Source organism: Urocitellus parryii, chromosome 4 (genome assembly GCF_045843805.1).
Source record: "Urocitellus parryii isolate mUroPar1 chromosome 4, mUroPar1.hap1, whole genome shotgun sequence".
Taxonomy (NCBI): Eukaryota; Metazoa; Chordata; class Mammalia; order Rodentia; family Sciuridae; genus Urocitellus; species Urocitellus parryii.
In genome coordinates this window covers 178837019-178855075 of record NC_135534.1, presented here as the reverse complement: position 1 = coordinate 178855075, position 18057 = coordinate 178837019, and the positions used below count along the sequence as shown (strand labels likewise).

The following is an 18057-nucleotide window of genomic DNA, read 5'->3' as shown; positions in this document are numbered from 1 at the left end:
GAAGGGGAGAGCTTCTTCTCTCCCTTCTTTCCTCCCTCTGCCATCTGTTACCATGGAGCCCAATTGGTAACTTCTCTTATTTTAGAGATGTAACATCTCTGTGAAGCTCCAACTGAAGGCCAGAGGCCTTATTAAAGGACTTTTTTTTTTTTTTTTAAAATCACATTTTGCATTTGCAAACAGCTTCTACAAACTACTATACTGGATACAAGTTTGTGAAAAACAAGTAAAGGGCCTTCAGCACCTGGAGTGCTGATTTCTTCCCGGCCAGTGGCCAAGTAAAATAGAGCAACAGGAAAATAGGAAGTTTAACTACATTGAACTTTTTTTTTTTTTTTTTTTTTCCTGTAGAGACTCTTTTGCTTATAGTCTGAGCAGCTTAGTTTGTTTTTGTTTTTTGGGATTTTTTTTTCTTTTTTTTTTGTGGAGGAATGTGTGCCACTACACAACTGTTGGGGAAGCACCCATTAAGAGCAGGGCGCAGGTCATCAGCTGGGCACGCGGGCCTTGTCCAGGCCGGTTCAACTATGGACCTGGCCTGGCCTGGTGGCCCGGGATGCAACCGCGGGGAGGGCTGGACAGCCGCTCCAAAACCCGCACGCAGCCTTAAGTCTCCAGAACCGCGGGAGAGGGTCACAAGCGGGCGCCGAAAAGTCAAGGGCCAACCCACCGGGGAGGCGGACGCTCCTCTGGGCTTCCCGGAACCCGGGGTTCCCGCCTCCGCCGCCCGGGTGGTGTACGCGCGGCCACAGCAGCGGCCTCGGCCCAGCGCGCGCCCGGCGCAGTGGGCGCGAGCGGCGGCGGAAGGGGGCGCGGGCGCGGCGCCGGGGGCGGAGCCGGAGGAGCGCACAGACGCGGGCCGCGGGCGGCCGCGGCTGCGATGGGCGAGGGCGGGCTGCCCCCGGCCTTCCAGCTGCTGTTGCGCGCCTGTGACCAGGGCGACACGGACACCGCGCGCCGGCTGCTGGAGCCGGGGGCGGGGGAGCCGGCCGAGCGTGGCGCGGAGCCCGAGGCGGGCGCGGAGCCGGCGGGGCCCGAAGCGGCCGGGCCCCGGGCGGCGGCACCCGGGGCGCCGGTGCCGGTGGACTGCTCGGACGAGGCGGGCAATACGGCGCTGCAGTTCGCCGCGGCCGGGGGCCACGAGCCCCTGGTGCGCTTCCTGCTGCGGCGCGGCGCCTCGGTCAACAGCCGCAACCACTACGGCTGGAGCGCGCTCATGCAGGCGGCCAGGTGAGCGCAGCGCTGGGGACCGACCTGCCCATGGCCGGCCGCAGACGCCCCGGGAGGCAGAGAGTCAAAGACTCCTTAGAGTTGGGCAGGTCAACTTTGAGCATTTTCTGGTAAACTTCGACTAGAAGTGGAAGGATCTTGTATTTAACATGAAGTCGGAGTCTTAGAAACTTTGGCCTTTCAAAACAATCTGGAGAGCAAGTAGAACCTTAGAAACTCGGGTTCTGATATTTTAATTCATTCTTTTTTGCAAGAAAGGTTGTCTGAGACCCTACTTCCCACCATGATTTGGCGTTGGAGGTACTGCGGAAACCAGTGAAGTCCCCACCCCTGTGTGGCTCACAGACTGGTGGGCAGGCTAGACAAAGGAACAAACTTGAGCAGGAAGATTTGGGTAACTCTGGTGTAGTTGACCCAGTTTGGAGAGAGAGGGGAAGGTGTTTGGTAGAAATGATGTCCAGAAAGGAGAATGTGTCAAAATTAACCAAGACAGAAAAAATGGGAGGGGGGAACCACATAATGGAAAAACAAGGTAGCAAGTGGGAGGACAGCGGGGAAGGATGTGCAGATGAAGTCTCCTTGCAGAGAAGGCAGGTGCCCGGTTGGTACTTAGAAGGGCCCACTAACCTAAGGACACTGGAGGGTCATGGAATGAGTGACAGGATCAGATTTGTGTTTTGGAAAGATCACTTTCACTGCAGTGTGAGATGGACTGGAGAGATAGGCTAGAGTCAGAAAGGCGGCTTGGGAGGGGACTGTAGCAATCCAGAAAGAGGTGAGAGGCCTGGACCAGAATGGAGAGGAGAGAGACAGTGGCAGAGAGCAGAGATGAGTTTGAGATTTACTCAGGAATCAGGTTCTAATGTCTACCTGGCCTTGGGGAGCGGGCAAGGGAAAGGGTGACGGCAAAGACTACCTCTGGATTTCTGGTTGATGGTAAAGACACTGAGCTGGAGAACACAGGAGAACGGGCAGGTGTGAGAAGAGCGTGGCCTCAAGCACACCTCAGAGTTTCCAGCAGGGGACCAGATCTGGGGGTCTGGAGTGTCTGAGCCCGAGGATAGGAAGTTGATAGCATGTTGGTGACAACCTGAACTCTGGAATAGGAGGAATTATCCAAGGGGAATGTGTCAGTTACTACAAGACCTTGGGGCTTTATTAAAGCAACAACCATTTATTTAGCGTTTTTGCCATTCTGGTCTCATCTCATCTGTCTTCTTTACACAGCTGTGATCAACAGTTTGCCCACAGCTGTGTAAGGGATCTGGGTGGCTTTTTTTTTTTTTTTTTTTTTTTTGAGAGTTGACTGGATGTTGGCTTTGACTACAGGGGTGATGGGACTGCTTCTCTTTCATCCTTCAGGTGTCCAGCCTGGGCTGTCCTGTGTCAGCAGCAGTGTCCCTAGCATCTGAAACACACTGTTCACTTCTGCCACATTCTCTTGGCCTAGGCAAGTTACAAGACCATCCCAGATGAGAAGAGTGGGATACAGATGGTACCACCTGGTGGGGAAGAGTGGCAGACTCATTTGCCATGCCCGGAGACAGGGAGGGGAATACCTGCTGTCCATTTTGTCAATAATCTACTCTATTAATATTAATGGATTACCCATATGCAGGCCCAAGTCCAAGAGCTTTGCACATACTAACTCATCATACTGTCACAATAGCACCGGCATCCCTGTAGAGGGAAAGGGAAGATGGCAGGAGAGCCCCAGATGGTGAAGGTCTGCAGGATGGCATTGGTGGAGGACTGAGGAGGATGTGAACACAGAAAGTGCCGGTAGCTCTTTCACGGAGTTTGGCTCTGGGGTTGAGGAGGATGCTTGCCTAGGGACACTGGAGGGTCATGGAATGAGTGACTTTGGCCTTTCAAAACAATCTGGAGAGCGAGTAGAACCTTAGAAACTCGGGTTCTGATATTTTAATTCATTCCTTTTTGCAAGAAAGGTTGTCTGAGACCCTACTTCCCACCATGATTTGGCGTTGGAGGTACTGCGGAAACCAGTGAGGTCCCCACCCCTGTGTGGCTCACAGATTGGTGGGCAGGCTAGACAAAGGAACAAACTTGAGCAGGAAGATTTGGGTAACTCTGGTGCAGTTGACCCAGTTTGGAGAGAGAGGGGAAGGTTTTTAGGATGGACAGAGTTGGGCAGGCTTACCAGCTGATAGGATGAGTCATGGAGGACTAATTAGAGGTGTTCAGATAAGTGGGGGTGGAGGTTCTCTAGGCTGGATTAATATTGTTCCTCATAGAAAAATGTGTTTTTAATTTATCTTTTTAAAAAGGATTATTTAATCAGAAATGCCTCCAGATATTGCCACATGTCCCCTGGAAACCACTCTTTGATACATATACAGGCAGACGAGGTGGTTGACTTCAGCCTTGTTCAGATTCTACACTGTTTTGCATTTGGCTTTTTCCACTTGATATACTCTGGCAGTTTTTCTGCATCCATCGGTACTTAAAAACCTCCCTTGATTTCCAATAGCCTGACAATATTTTATTGTATGATAATTTATTTCACCAGTCCTCTGTGGTCATTTAGTCTCCTGCTGTTTTCATTCATGCCGCAGTGACCAGTCGGATACACACGTCATTTTACAGGTGCTCAATTGTCGCTGCAAAAGCTTCCCTAGGGAGGGCATAAGGGACATTTGTAATTTTGATGGATAGTGTCAGATCTCCCCGAAGGTGTGCTTGTTTCCCATGGCTGCTGTAATCAATTACCACAACGACACAGATTTATTGTGTTAACAGTTCTGGAGGTCAGAGGCAATGGGCCTCCCTGGGCTAAAATTAAGGTGCTGCAGAGCCGTGCTGTCTCTGGTTCTGAGGGGAATTCTGCTCCTTGCCTTTTCTAGCTTCTGGAGTGGCCTGCATTCCCAGGCTCAGGGGCCCTTCCATCTTCACAGCCAGCAACAGAGCTTTACTCCCGCCTCTCTTCCCTCCTCATACCTCCTCTACCTCTAAGGAGCCTTCTGCTTTCCTGTGCCACCTGCCACGTTGAAAGGAACCTTGAGATGACCCTGGCCCACCTGGGTCATCGAAGCTGCTCACCACTCAGCTGATGGTGACCTCTGTTCCATCCAAGCCTGAATGTCCCTTTACCAGGTCATTTAGAATATCTACAGTGCCTAGAGATAAGGATGTGGACACCTTGGGGGCCATTTATTCTGCCAGCCACAGTAGTTACCCTGCCCCCCCCCCCCCCAGCATCAGCAGCGTATGAGTGCCTGTCTTTCTCTGGCCTACAGAATATGTGATCAAACTTTTGGATCATTGCCAGTCTAATGTATGAAAATCTCAGCATAGCGGAGTTTGCACATTTAAGTGGTTGGTGAAAGAAGCTTCTTTCCCTATGTGTGAGCCCTTTGTATTTTCCATGCCTTTTAGAAAAAAAAAAAAAAAAAGCTTTTAACCGTAACCTTCTTTTGGTGACTCAATATTTTATTTCTCAGAATTCTTTTCCAAGTGTTACACAGATGTTCTAATGTAACTTAATTTGTATTACTAGTAAGATTTCATTCTTGCAAATATTGTTTTCAGCCACCATATGGGTAGTCCATCCATGGGATGTACTGTGGTTTGCTCTTACCCATTCCCCAACCCTGGGGCATTGATGTGAATTAATTTAGAAACCTACTTGGAGATTGCAGCCTGTGTTCACGGGCTGCCCATGTTTACTAAATCTAGCATTTTACCCATCTGTTTAACATGTTGACATCTTTTGTCTAAAGACACCTTTTCTCCTTGCCCAGAGTAGTTGAGGTGACCTTAAAGCCTTTTTATATCCCTCCTAATGGCACCACCTCTTCTCCCAGGCTTTAAAACTCCAGGTAAATCAGGGACCTGTCTGCCCAGTGGGCTTTGGCATGGCCCTGAAATCCACACCCTTCTTTTTTTTGGTACTAGGGGATTGAACTCAGGGGCACTCAACCACTGGAGCCACATCCCTAGCCCTATTTTGTGAGACGGGGTCTCACTGAATTGCTTAGCACCTCACATTTTTGCTGAGACTGGCTTTGAACTCGCAATCCCGAGCTGTTGGGCCACTGCCCTGGGCCCTGAAACCACACTCTTCTTTGACTCTGCCTTGGTCCAGACCAGGCCTTTGTAGTGGCCCCCACTTGCTCCCTGTCTCCAGCTGTGCCTCTCCCTTGAAGGCTCCCCAGCCAGAACCCTGAGTGTGGCATTCTAAGGCCTCATGTTCAGACCCTTCCCTGTACCTCCTCTTCTGCTTTTCCTGGCTTCCTAAATCAAGGCAAGATGATTTCATCCGGGCCTTCTGTGTGTGTCTCTGCATTTTTTTTTTTTTAAAGCTAACACTGAGTATTTACTGTCTGCTAGGAATGTTGTCTCCATCTTATAGAGAGGATCTGAGATTTAGATTATGGATTTTGTCCCCAAGCTGACAGTTGGTCGGAGCTGACTTGGGGGTCCCACTGCAGGGCCCTCATCATGGCTGCATACATACAGGGGGGTCCCTTCTTCCCTTCTGCCCTCAGTAAAGACTGCACGCTCCAGTTCCGCTTCTTCCGGGGAGCCTCCCATGCTCTGCATCTTTTCCCTGGTTGCTCTACCAGGAAGGCCTTGGCAGCAGTGTCCACCATACCACATCAGAGCTGGCTGCCAACCTCAGTGGTACCCAGAGCTGGCTGCCATCTTCAGTGGTACCCAGACCTGGCCACCCCTGAGAATCACTGGGATTGTTTTCCAAGGAGAGATTGCCGAGGTGCCTTTCTGGAGGTTGTGATTCAGAATTCCTGTGGCGGATTGTGAAGGGTAGGGACTGTGTGAGAAGAGGCTCTCAGTGGCTCTGGCATGTGGGTTTCCCTAACACAGAGGTCCTGGAGAGGCCACGGGTGCTTACTGAGGTTCCCGACCACAGCACCTGGATGCCTCCCGGTGTCTCAGAGACCCCTGGTCACCAGCTTTTGCTCCTCCTCAAGTGCTGCAGGATGGTCAGTGTTACTTGATGGATTTCAGGTTAATGCCTGTTCATCTTGATGGAGCAGGAGACTCAGAATAACCTGTGATGGTTAACTAGTAATAATTTAACTTTTTTAGAGGACTTTCTTCTGTGAAACGTGGTGTTGTACTTGGGGCCCACATAGCCTGACTTTGTCGCTTCCAAATCGAGAGACTGAACTAACCACATCCCTCTTCATGCCTCAGTTGATCCCACAGGTGCTGTTCGGGAACGATAGTATGATATACTCTTATATTTCTGTGACAGTAGGGTAGGAGCCTTCTACAAGAGGGTTAGAATTCGCACTTGCTGTCACTGACCCTAGGTGGGTCCCAGGCACTCCAAGGCTTATTGGTAGTATGGGGCGTCTACTCAGGGACCACCTGCCTGTGTGGAGTTGGGGTCTGTCTTATGCCTTAGTGTGGAGGAGTCATGTGGGAGGCTTCCTGAAGTCAGTCTGTCATCCTTCAGATCGGGATAACCCCGGTGTGGATGCTTTCTGGGCTCATGTCCTCCTTCTCCAAATTGAGTTGAGCCTCAAGATCCTCCTCAAGTGACGCTCTGGCAGACACCACTTTGGCCCGAGTGAGCATCTGTGTATCACCCCTGGTCTTGGTGTTCCAAAGCTCATCGCTGGATCAGGCCATCAGAGGTCCCTGCCTGGACTTTGCAACTTTGGCTTCTTACAGACACGGTTACACGAATGATTTTTCCTACTCGTGAAAGAAGAGGTGGCTGAGTGCGTCCCTTCTTTGTGTCAAGTAATGTGCTTAGTGCTTTAAATGAACTAGCTTGTTTGGTCCACACAAAACCTTAGAAAATAGGTTCTATTTTAATTCTCCTTTTCTAGATGAGGAATTGAGGCCCAGAGAAACAACGTGTCCAAGGCTGCACACAGCTCATGGCAAAGTCAGATTCACCCTCCAGCAGGTCGCCCCAGAGCTGTACTCCCAGCCGTAAATCTGAGAGTTTTCTTCTTGGTGTTGGTGGCAAGGAAGTGACTCACTAGATTGGCCAGCGATGTCTGGCCAGGAGACCCGGTGGCCTGGTGTTTACTCTGGCGCTGATTTCTCCCTTGGCCTCTTTATCGTCCCTCCGCTTCCTTCATTCCCCTGCTGTGGGAGTGGCAGAGCTGGACGCTGGGCCCAGTGCTCTGAGTGGTGGGAACGTGTGCCATCTTCAGACACAGGTGTTAATTGCCGAAATTAATTGGTAATCATAGCACCTGCTCAGAAAGCCCCTAGCATCCCCATCTCCAGTAATTACCTATTAGAAACTTAGCATCCGAAAAATTATCTCAGCCTCTGTTGAATCTTCGTATATTTCCAGCCTAATTGAATGCTCTTTAGGGCTACCTGTGAGTTCAGAAAACATTCCAGAATTCAATGTGCCTGCTCTAACTCAGCCTTTTGTTTCCCTTGTAAAAATTGGGTAGACCGGAAGAGCTGCGGCTTGGAGTTCTAGTTGAGATTAATTGCTTTCCCCTGTAATCTTCAGTTGTGAAATTCGAGGCAAGGAGTTCACCTCTGGGCTTTCTAGGATCAAATGAGATAAAAATCTGAAAACACTTTGTGATCTGCTGTTAGAGATTATGCCAGGTGTTATTTTATGCTCGATCACTAAACAGTGCAGTCCCTTTAAAGCCCCGACTCTGGTGGGCAGTTCCTCCATTATTTCTGCGGCCTGGACCTTCGTCTCCCTGGTTATTCTGTTTATGCATTCGCTTACCTGTCCATTGATGCAGTTCCTGAGCTCCAGGATGTGCTAGCCTCTATGTTAAGGGCTGGGGAAACGAGAGTGTGCAGAAACCAGTTGTGTCCTTGGAAAGCCCACAGTCAAGTAGGGGAGAGAGAGAGAGTTCTAGAAAGAGGGTTCAGGTGTGGACATAGAATAAGGTTGCAGCTGACCTGGCCTGTTAGGGGTTCAGTCTGGAAGCCACACAGAAAGGGTGAGATCTGAGCCAAAGCCTGAGCAGGACTGAGTGTGCTCAGTAAGTGCACACTTACTGAGGGGCTGGGGGAGCAGGGGAGGAGGGTGTGATGTGGGAGCAGGGAGGGTGAGGTTGGTAGAATAGCCCTCTCTGGGAAGCTGGCGTGTAACCATCAGATTTTGTTTGGGGTTGCATGGAGGATGGGTGAGGGAACAGATTGGAGGTGAGACGGGGCAGGGGGCAGAGTTGCAGCCAGTGTTTCAGTGTGACTTGTTCCTCTCTCTGCTCTGGGAGAAGAGACTGGAAAGGCCCAGCCCCCAACCCCTCCGCTGGGGGAGCCAGTTTACCAAGCTGTCCCCCCTAAAGTGAGTTGCCCTGGGCTGTTAAGGTTCATGTCCCAGAAGGTATTTATAAGTTCAGCGGGAGACTTAGCCCAGCTCAGACCTGGCCCTGCCTCCACAGGAGGAGGGAGGCCCTGGATTTAGATGAGAAGCAAAACCCGTGTCCAGAAATGGAGGGGTGAGGACAAACCTTAAAGCCGCCCGACAGATGCAGATGTTTGTGGTCTCCTGGACCTCTCAGGGTGGGCCCCTTCTGGTCGTTCTTTCCAGGCTAGTCCGGGCCTCTTCAAGCTCGCACACTCTGCTGAACTCAACAAAACAGAATTTTTCTATCCACTGAGGTTGAACGAAGGAAGAGATTTTGCAGGGAAGAGATACCTGTTTCCCCTCTTCCTGATGTTAGGGTTGGTGGGCGCTTGTCTTCCCGGCTCAGGCTGGTTGAGGAAGGTCCGGCCCAGGCCAAGTTCTCAGCTGCCTGCAGTGAACATTCCTGCCAGCGGGGGGCAGCAGGCCAGCGTCGAGGTGCCTGAGCGCCTTTGCTGAACACTGGGCCCCTCCTCTTGGTGTGCAGAGGGTGTGTTGGGGGCTGGGGAGGGTCGATGTCAATCAGACATGGGCCTTGCCCGTGGGGGAGATCAGCACAGGCAGAGAGGCAGATTACAGGCTAGAAAGCAGAATAAAATGATGTGGGAGGCAGCCTGGCATAGGGGAAAAAGCGAGGGCAACGGGATTCAGGCCCACCTGGGTTCCGACCCTGATGCTGCCCCTTAGCAGCTGGGTGCCCTTGGCAGGTTGCAGAATGTTAATGCTGAGCAGTTAACAATAGCTGACGTGGAGAGACAGCTTCCTGTGGCCAGGCACTGCTCCCGGTGCTGTGTATCTATATTAACTCATTTAAGCTCCAGCAACCTTTGAAGTAGGTACAGGCGTGGCCCCATTTTATAGAGCAGGAAAGGAAAACAGAAGCAAACGATTCTTTCTGCAGGTTGATGGGGGAGCTGGAACCCTCCCTGGACAGGGCATTTGCTTATCTGATGAGGCTGCATGTGCAGGGCCACCGTGGTGTCTGACACCAGGGTAAGGTCATTTATTCTAGGCAGCTGTTGTGCCTCTAGTGACCAGTGACAATGGGGCCTATTGAGCTGTTTCCTCATTAGTGCTCCCTGTTTAAATGACCAATTTTCTATTTTCCTGGCAGATTTGGGCACGTGAGTGTGGCACACCTCCTTTTGGATCACGGGGCTGATGTCAATGCCCAGAACCGGCTGGGGGCCAGTGTGCTCACTGTGGCATCTCGGGGTGGCCACCTGGGTGTGGTGAAGCTGCTGCTGGAAGCTGGTGCTTTTGTGGACCATCCCGGCCGCTCTGGGGAGCAGCCGGGAATGGGAGGTGGCAGGGATGAGCTGCTGGACATTACAGCCCTGATGGCCGCCATCCAGCACGGGCATGAGGCTGTGGCGCGTCTGCTGATGGAATGGGGTGCGGATCCCAACCATGCAGCGCGGACTGTGGGCTGGAGCCCGCTGATGCTGGCAGCACTCACCGGGAGGCTCGGCATGGCCCAGCAGCTGGTGGAGAAGGGAGCCAACCCCGACCACCTCAGCGTACTGGAGAAGACCGCCTTCGAGGTAGCACTTGACCGCAAGCACAGAGACCTTGCAGACTACCTGGACCCGATGACCACAGTCAGGCCCAAAACAGGTCAGGCTACCCCACCACTCTACCCCTGCCCCCACTTTGGTGTCACAGAGAACCCCGAATTTTGTTTAAGTGGCTCAAACCAAGAATTGCCTGCCTGGAAGGGCCCACAAAACTCAGAGTCTGGCCTTGCAGACCAGTGGGACTTGAGCTGTGGCGTGCGCACAAGTCAGATGGGGGTGCCTGTTACGGCAAGTTCTGTCCAGAGAGCTTGATGTGGTAGCTCTGGGGAATCCCTGGAGACCTACCTAGCCAGGCCTCTCCTTCCTAACCAGATGATTCTGATGCAGGTGGTTCTAGGATCCTTCTAGAACAGAGGTTAGCAAATTTTCTCTGTACAGGACTAGATAATAAATATTTTTAGGCTTTGTGGGCCATACAGTCTGTGTCAGAACTACTCGATTCTGTTAGAATGAAAGCAGCCATACACCGTATGTAAATGAGTGGGTGTGGTTATGTTCCAGTAAACCAAATTACCATGACAGGCAGCAGGGGGATTTGGTCCCTGGGACGTAGTTTGCCAGCCTCTGCTCTGGAACGGTGTGCTTAACCTCATCTGCCAGCAGTCAGTCCCCAAGACCAGTTCACATGAAATTAGTGAAAATCAGCCCCCCTTTTGAATTTCTTTTTTCTTTAAACATTTATTAATGTGTTTCTGTTTTCCTTTTTCTTTTTTGGGGGGGATGAGGGGTACTAGGGATTGGATTCAGGGGCATTCCACCACTGAGCCACATTCCCCTCCTTTTTTGTATTTTATTTAGAGACAGGGTGTCACTGAGTTGCTTAGCACCTCTCCGTTGCTGAGGCTGGCTTTGAACTCAAGATCCTCCTGCCTCCACCTCCCAAGCTGCTGGGATCACAGGTGTCTGCCACCATGCCTGGCTGTCCTGTTTCTTTTTTGCCATTTTTTTTCCCTGGCATTTATAAGGTGGTTTGAACAATCCTTAGTGAATCTGCCACAGGACACATTGCATTTCCAAACCTTTAGTCCATCATGTGCCATAGGCCCAGGAAACAGTGTCACTCACACAGCAGGATCAGATACAAGTGCTGACCTCCTGTCCAGCAGGCCCTGTTTGAGACAGTTCTCCCACTCTGCAGCTGGGTGGCCTAGGACATGTTAATTGTCCCTCTAGGACTTCCATGTCCTATTTCATAAAATAGTCATAACACATTTCGCTGATAAGGCTTTGTGGGGAGAGTCATTAGGGTCATGCCTATAAAATGTGTATCCCATACACACGCGCGCGCGCACACACACCCACACACACCCACACACCCAGGATCGCTTACCCACTGATCCACATCCCAGCCTTTTCTTCGTGTTTTATTTTGAGACCCCCCCTTTTTTTAAGGTTTTATTTTGAGACAGGGTCTCACTGAGTCCTTATGCCTTACTAAGTTGCTGAGGTTGGTCTTGAACTTGCCGTCCTCCTGCCTGAGTCTCTGCAGTGACTGGGATTACAGGTGTGTGCCCCCACCCCCAGCTATAATGTGTTTTGATGGATCCTACATTCTTTCAGTTATTTGACGAATATTTATGGAGTGTCACTGTGTGCCAGGCATCCGTCAAGGCACCTGAGATATGTCAGTGAACAAGTGAGATTCAGATCCTTGCCCTTGAGGACTTTGGCCTCCACAGGGGGAGACAAGCAATAAATAAGAAATCAGCATATTAAATAACCTATATAGCATAAGGTAGAAGGTGCCCTATATTTAAAAAAAAAAAAAAGAAAGAAAGAAATGTGGGCGAGGTCCAGGGATCAGGTGTATCAGAGTTGGGCAGTGAAGGCTGCTCTGTTGAGTAGGGTGGTGGGCGGCCTCCTCAAGAAGGTCATTTTGGCAAACTTGCAGGAGCCCTGGGAGTGCACCAGCATCTGGTAGGACAATGACAAGGGCAAAGGCTATGATATTAATGACAGAGATTATTAAATAAATGTCCACCCCCTACTAGGGCCTGGGTCTTCCCACTGTCTCCCTTGCATTAGCTGCAGGAAAAGACACCCCTAAAGCTCTCACTGTCACCGTGGCAACCCCACTGCCATGGTGGTAGTGCAGAGGTCAGGGGTTTCTGCCCCTGGGGATGGGTGGTCTGTGGGGCTGCTCTTACATGGACCAAGCACAAAGCCCAGAGCAAGGAGGGGCCCAGCCCGGGTGACTGGGCACCACGGCTAGCTACCCTGGCCTCCCAGGGTCACGCTGGACTGTCAATGATTAATTCACAGCAGGTGGCTGCTTAGCAGCCAGCACTAAGAACAAGTGACACACTCTTCTGTCAAAGTGTCTTGTCATGAAAAGGCCCCACCCACAGAAGACGGGACTTGTGAGTACTTAGAGGCACATGGCACATCTGTAAGGGCTGGGGTGCGGCAGTGCTCCTTGGTAGTTTTTCACAGACAAAATTAGACCCCTGACTCTGTGCTGCGTCTGCACTTGCTGTTCAGGACCCTGGAGTCCAGTAATCAACTTCACTGGGGTGGTGACTGGGGCTCGTGAGGATGGCAGTCACCTTTGAATGGGACTTACACTTCTCTGAAGCATTTTCCCAGGTGGATCTGTGTCATCCTTGGATCCCGGCAGCAGCCTGGTGACATGGTTATTGTCCCTCTCGTTAGTGATGAGGAAACAACCTACTATAGGAGTGTGCACTCAGACTCACTCCTCGCTGCCCGAGGGAGAGGGCTGACCACACCAGAGTCAGCCAGGGTCACAGGAAGTCCGGCCTGGGGCCTCCCACGGGCAGGCTGACCCGAGATGCCTGCCTTCTGGCAGGGGCAGGGAACCTGCTGGCCCACACTTGGAGGAGGGTTTGGAATAGGCACAGAGAGGGTGGGCATGGGGTCCCTGTACCAGCCAAGGAATAGGGGCCATTACCAGGACATCCAGGTGGGCAGTCCCTGTCAGGCAGCTGTGTCTGCAGGTGTGGGCAGGGAGTCGTATTCAGATCACTTGGTACTTTGGAAGCAAGATAAAAAATTAACTTTGTCTTTTCCAGTGGCCACGTCTGTGACCTACCATTGAGCCCAGCTGCTCAGGATCTCAAGGTCCTCTGCCTTGGTATTATCTCATGGTTGTATGCTTTGTTTTTGAAAGAAAAGAATTAAAAAAACAAAATTCTTGGGCCGGGGTTGTGGCTCAGAGGCAAAGCGCTTGCCTAGCATGTGTGAGGCCCTGGGTTCGATTCTCAGCACCCCATCAAAATAAATAAAATAAAGGTCCATGGACAACTAAAAAAAATCTTACCGGAATCCAGGTTTTTCTAAGACCATACTTTTTAATATATCTAAGACAGGATATCCCCCACTTTGGGACGTCTGAAGATGATTGCTTCATCAGTGTGGGCTTAGAGCAGTGGTCTGTCTCTCATGTGTTCTCAGAACCCCAAGTAAGGGCCCTTCCAGAAGGACTGCCACCTACTTCCTGTAGGTCTCTGGTTAGGTCTCTTCTGAGAAGCCGATCCCTAGAAATCGGTGTTGTCATACCCTTGTGACTTTGCTGTTATATGGAAGCCTTTCTGTGGTTGACTTTTAAAATCTTTTTTTTTTTTTTTTTTTTTACCCAGATGAAGAGAAAAGGCGACCAGATATTTTCCATGCATTGAAAATGGGTAAGCACCTTAGAAAAATCTTTGTGGGGTATTGAGAGAACACAGGACCACATTTTCCTAATTTAATATTTATAGTCCTTTTTAAGGCCACTCAGAGTATTTGAGAAAGGAACAGGCCTTTTGTTGTTTCCTGAGTCTCCAGTTCACCAGGGAGGTTCAGGCTCTGGAGGCCTGTATCTGTTAGGGTGTTCTACCCATAGTTCCAGACTGCCCTCCCAGGCCCCTGCCTCGCCAGCCAGATGGTGAAGCTGGGCTGTGGCCTCTCCCTGCCTCTCTCTGCACACCCACCACTTCATTCTTAATTATGATAAAAGGCTTTTTGGCTTAAGATTCCCTCTTGGGATGCAGACCCCACCTCCAGGAAGCCCTCCCTGATCATCACCCTCTAGCAGGACCTAGGTTCTGCTTCTCCATGCCTGTTGCCCTTCCTCTCCCTCCTTTGTCTGTTAAGACACAGCACTTCCATGCATTCTTGTGCTGTCTTCATCCCACGTAGACTGAGGGATTCGAGAGAGGGGATCCATCTTGGCGGCCCCCTGGGTGCCCAGGTGCAGGGTCAGCACAGGTGTGTGCTGAATGAGTCATCTGGATAAACCTGGGGCACTGGGACCATGGGTCACCCGGCTTCCTGCTTCTTTTTGCAGGAAACTTCCAGCTGGTCAAGGAGATTGCTGACGAAGACCCCAACCACGTGAACCTGGTCAATGGGGACGGGGCGACCCCACTGATGCTGGCAGCCGTCACGGGGCAGCTGCCGCTGGTGCAGCTGCTGGTGGAGAGGCATGCGGACGTTGACAAGCAGGACAGCGTGCACGGCTGGACGGCCCTCATGCAGGCCACCTACCATGGGTCAGTGCCGGGTCCACCCCTCCAGGGTGAGGCTGAGCAGGTGCTCGGGGGCTCCTGATAGGGATTCCTGGTCCCAGAGGCTGCATGTGACCTCAGGGCTGTGAAGACAGGGGGCATGTGAGAGAGAGAAGAAGGCCAGTTCCTCCTTCCATGTCCTGGATTCCCACAACCCTGCAGGATTTCACCGGTGGCCCTGAAAAGCCATGTGGCAGGAACACTTTGGGCAGAAAGATAACTCTCAGCTGCGCAGTGTGATTGGCTCATTCGGAGTTTTCACATTGAGCCATAGAGAAGCCTGTAAGTGGCCCCTCTTCAGTGAACGTGGGCATTCACACGTGGGCTTCCCGTGACATTTGGCCGTGAGTCACGCTGACCCTCTTTTGCACAGCCTTCAGTGTGTGCTGGAGGTTTACAAATCCTTCTCCTGCCTGGGGGTCGCCGGCTGAGGCCCTCACCCTCCTCTTCGTGGGCCTTGTAGCTGCTGAATGTTCTGACTCTACTTAGGGCTCTTCCTTTCCCTGTTTCTGGTGGTCATTTCACTTTCCTGCCTTAGCTGGAAGTACTAGCTTTTCTTACTCGATGAGTCTCCAACTTCCCTGTCAAACATCTTGGCCTGTAGGAGGCTTTCGCCATGTGGGGGGAGAAGGGCATTCAGCAGTGAGGTCTGCATGGGGTCAGTGGCCAAGGGCTTTTGGGGCAGAGCCCTCAATTGTTCTTCTGGCTGAGGAAGGAACATTAAGACTCTGGTTCAGATCCGATTTGCATCTGACCTGCTTGGGTGGCAGGGAGTGACGGAGCCTGAGACTGATTTCCCAGACCTGTCGCATGCTCAGAGAAGGAGTGCAGAATTTTTTTACACGGTCAGCCTTGTTACCCAGCCATGCTTTTGCTTTTAGTGGGTATATGAGTCAGTTTCGTGTCACCATAGCAAAATACCCGAGGCAGCTAGCTGATAAAGAGAAAAAGGCTTAGATGGCACTGTGTGGGGGGGCAGCGAGTGTCTGAGCAAGCGCTCACGTCTCCAGCCAGGAAACAGAGAGACAGAGGCTGACTCCACTGTCCCATTTCGTGGCTCATCCCCAGTCATCGAAGAGTTCCCCTCAGGCTCCGTCTCCCACAGGTCCACAGCACCTCCCGGTACCTTCACCCTGGCCACCAAGCCTCGGACACACAGACCTTTTGGGGACATTCAGTCTCTGAACTATAGCAGTGAGAGTAACTCTGACTTTTTCTTTCCTCCCCAGGAACAAGGAAATTGTCAAATATCTGCTAAACCAAGGGGCTGATGTCACTCTTCGGGCAAAAAACGGGTACACGGCCTTTGACCTAGTGATGCTGCTGAATGATCCCGGTGGGTTACGGGTTGCAAATCTGCACATCCTTTCTTCTCTGTGAGCCAGGTCTTAAGCCCTTGCTTCCTCATGGAGGAAGCCAGTCTAGAGGTGTCCAGGGCTCCCTCGTGACCTTGGGCCAGGCACATCCCTCCCCCGTGAAGTGTAGGGCTTGGGCCAGGCGTCCCTGAGCACCAGCTCCTACACCTCTCCAAGGAGTCAGGGCAAACCACGGTGCGTCTGCTTGCATGGCCCCTCACGTCCTAGAACAGTATCTGCGCTCCACCTGCGTGCCTCCAGAGGAAGCAGGAAGGCCCCCTGACCAGCAGAATGCAATGTGGAGCAGTGACCCTCACTTCGTTGTGTCGGGGGAAGCTGCAGGTCCAGGGTGCCAGGCCAGGGACATCAGCACATTAGCCTCTCTTGGTCCCTGGCTGGCACCTGCTGGTCCCCTTTAACCCTCCCCTGCTGTGAAGGGTCCCCTACTAGGATTGGGGCTTCCAGTTAGCGACAGGATCTCTCTGATGTGCCACCTCTCTTATTGCCCTGGAATTTCAGCTCTAAGGCAGAGGAACGCAGAGGCCCTTCTGAACCACAGGGTTTGAGCCCCATGCCAGGATCTCAGCTGCTGGTCATAGGGACAGAGAGGCCTGTCACCTGTGCGGTCCTGAGTTGGGGTGGCAGGCAGGGGTGCCCTTCCTAAGTGCCAGCACCACCCCTCGCCCTGTCCTCTCCAGCAGCCTATGCTGCCCTCGTAGCATGAGGACACATGGATTGAGCCCAGGGCCTCGAACAAGCTAGGCATTGCTGTGCCACCGGCTACATCTCCAGCCCCCCGGATTTTCTCCTTCATATTTTTCAATGTTTTCTTTGTTTAATAACTTAGGTTAATAATAATAGTGTTTAGCCTCTGTGAAGCTCTTGCTGCATGCTACGCATATAAATGTGAGAAAGGGATTTCCTTGAATCCTCAAGACACATTGATGTGGTGGGTGTCCATGTCACCCCTTATAAATAAGCACAGAGAAGCTGCACGGTACACCTGGGATCACACAGCCAGGGTGGGTCAGAGGCAGGACTTGGGCCTCTGCAGTGGCCTGCCTTGCTGGTTTTTACCCTGGTCAAGTAGGTTGAGCCCGCGGGCTTTTCTTTGCCACTGTGACGATCAGGTGGGCAGCAGGAGTTGAGCTCCTGGCTCTGCAGCTGTGCCCCTCCTGGTGAGGCTGGCGAGGGTTGGCCCGGCCCCCTCCCCAGGGCCCAGCAGACATATATTCAGGTAAAATGCTGCCTTTTGTGTCCGTAGACACGGAACTTGTTCGACTGCTGGCATCTGTCTGCATGCAGGTGAATAAGGACAGGGGCCGGCACAGCCGCCCGCCCCCGCTCGCCTCGAAGGTCAGACAGCCCTGCAGCCTCCCCGTGCTGCCCGACGACAAGGGTGGGCTCAAGGTTTGTCTTTCCCTGTCTTAAAGGGACTTGGGGGCCAGGGAGGTGGGGGATGGGGAGAGCGTGCTACTTCCTGTTAATAGGGGACTGGTTCAGTTCGGGGACAGGGCCCACAGGGCTGGCAGGTGAGTTGGGGTGAGCAGTGGGATCCAGGGAAAGCTGGGGTGATCATAAGCAGCACTGGCCACTTTGTAAGGATGTGGGTCCACGTTGCCAGATCTTCCTGATTTTTTAAAAGAGGAATCAGGACTCCAGGTTTTGCAGTGGAATCTCTGTTTATAAATGGAGGGAATTAAAAACATAATTTCCCACGAAGAAGTCCTAAGCTGGCCAAACTGCACCTCTTTGCAAGGTGTTGTTTTGCCTCTGCTTCACTGTGTCACCGGGGTCTCCCCTTGGCCCACAGACCCCTTCTTCTGCTTCCTCGGGACACCCCAAACAAACTCTAGTTGCCAATTTCTAACTGCAAGCCAACAGTCTTTCTGCTATGGCTTCTGTCTCCCCCACCTGTTCTCCTTGTTTAAAACCAAGCTTGTTTTATTCCTGGGAATGCAGACAGGAACCCTGGCCTGGTGCCCTGACTCTGGTCCTCGAGTGCAGTCCTGTCTTCCCTGCCCGTCATGCAGGTCTCCTCTCCCCTCCCCAGGTGGGGT

The 18057-nt window shown here is 52.0% G+C and overlaps 1 protein-coding gene across 1 annotated transcript in view; it reads left to right on the top strand.

The window, feature by feature from the left end:
* The first annotated feature begins 880 nt into the window (after positions 1–880).
* Anks6 (ankyrin repeat and sterile alpha motif domain containing 6) overlaps positions 881–18057 on the top strand; it is a 46950-nt gene continuing 29773 nt past the window's right edge. Inside the window, exons 1-6 of the mRNA XM_077797929.1 lie at positions 881–1230; positions 9672–10174; positions 13734–13778; positions 14423–14627; positions 15872–15978; positions 17262–17407. Of these exons, the coding sequence (XP_077654055.1) occupies positions 881–1230; positions 9672–10174; positions 13734–13778; positions 14423–14627; positions 15872–15978; positions 17262–17407 (1356 nt within the window). The remainder of the gene's footprint in view (positions 1231–9671; positions 10175–13733; positions 13779–14422; positions 14628–15871; positions 15979–17261; positions 17408–18057) is intronic.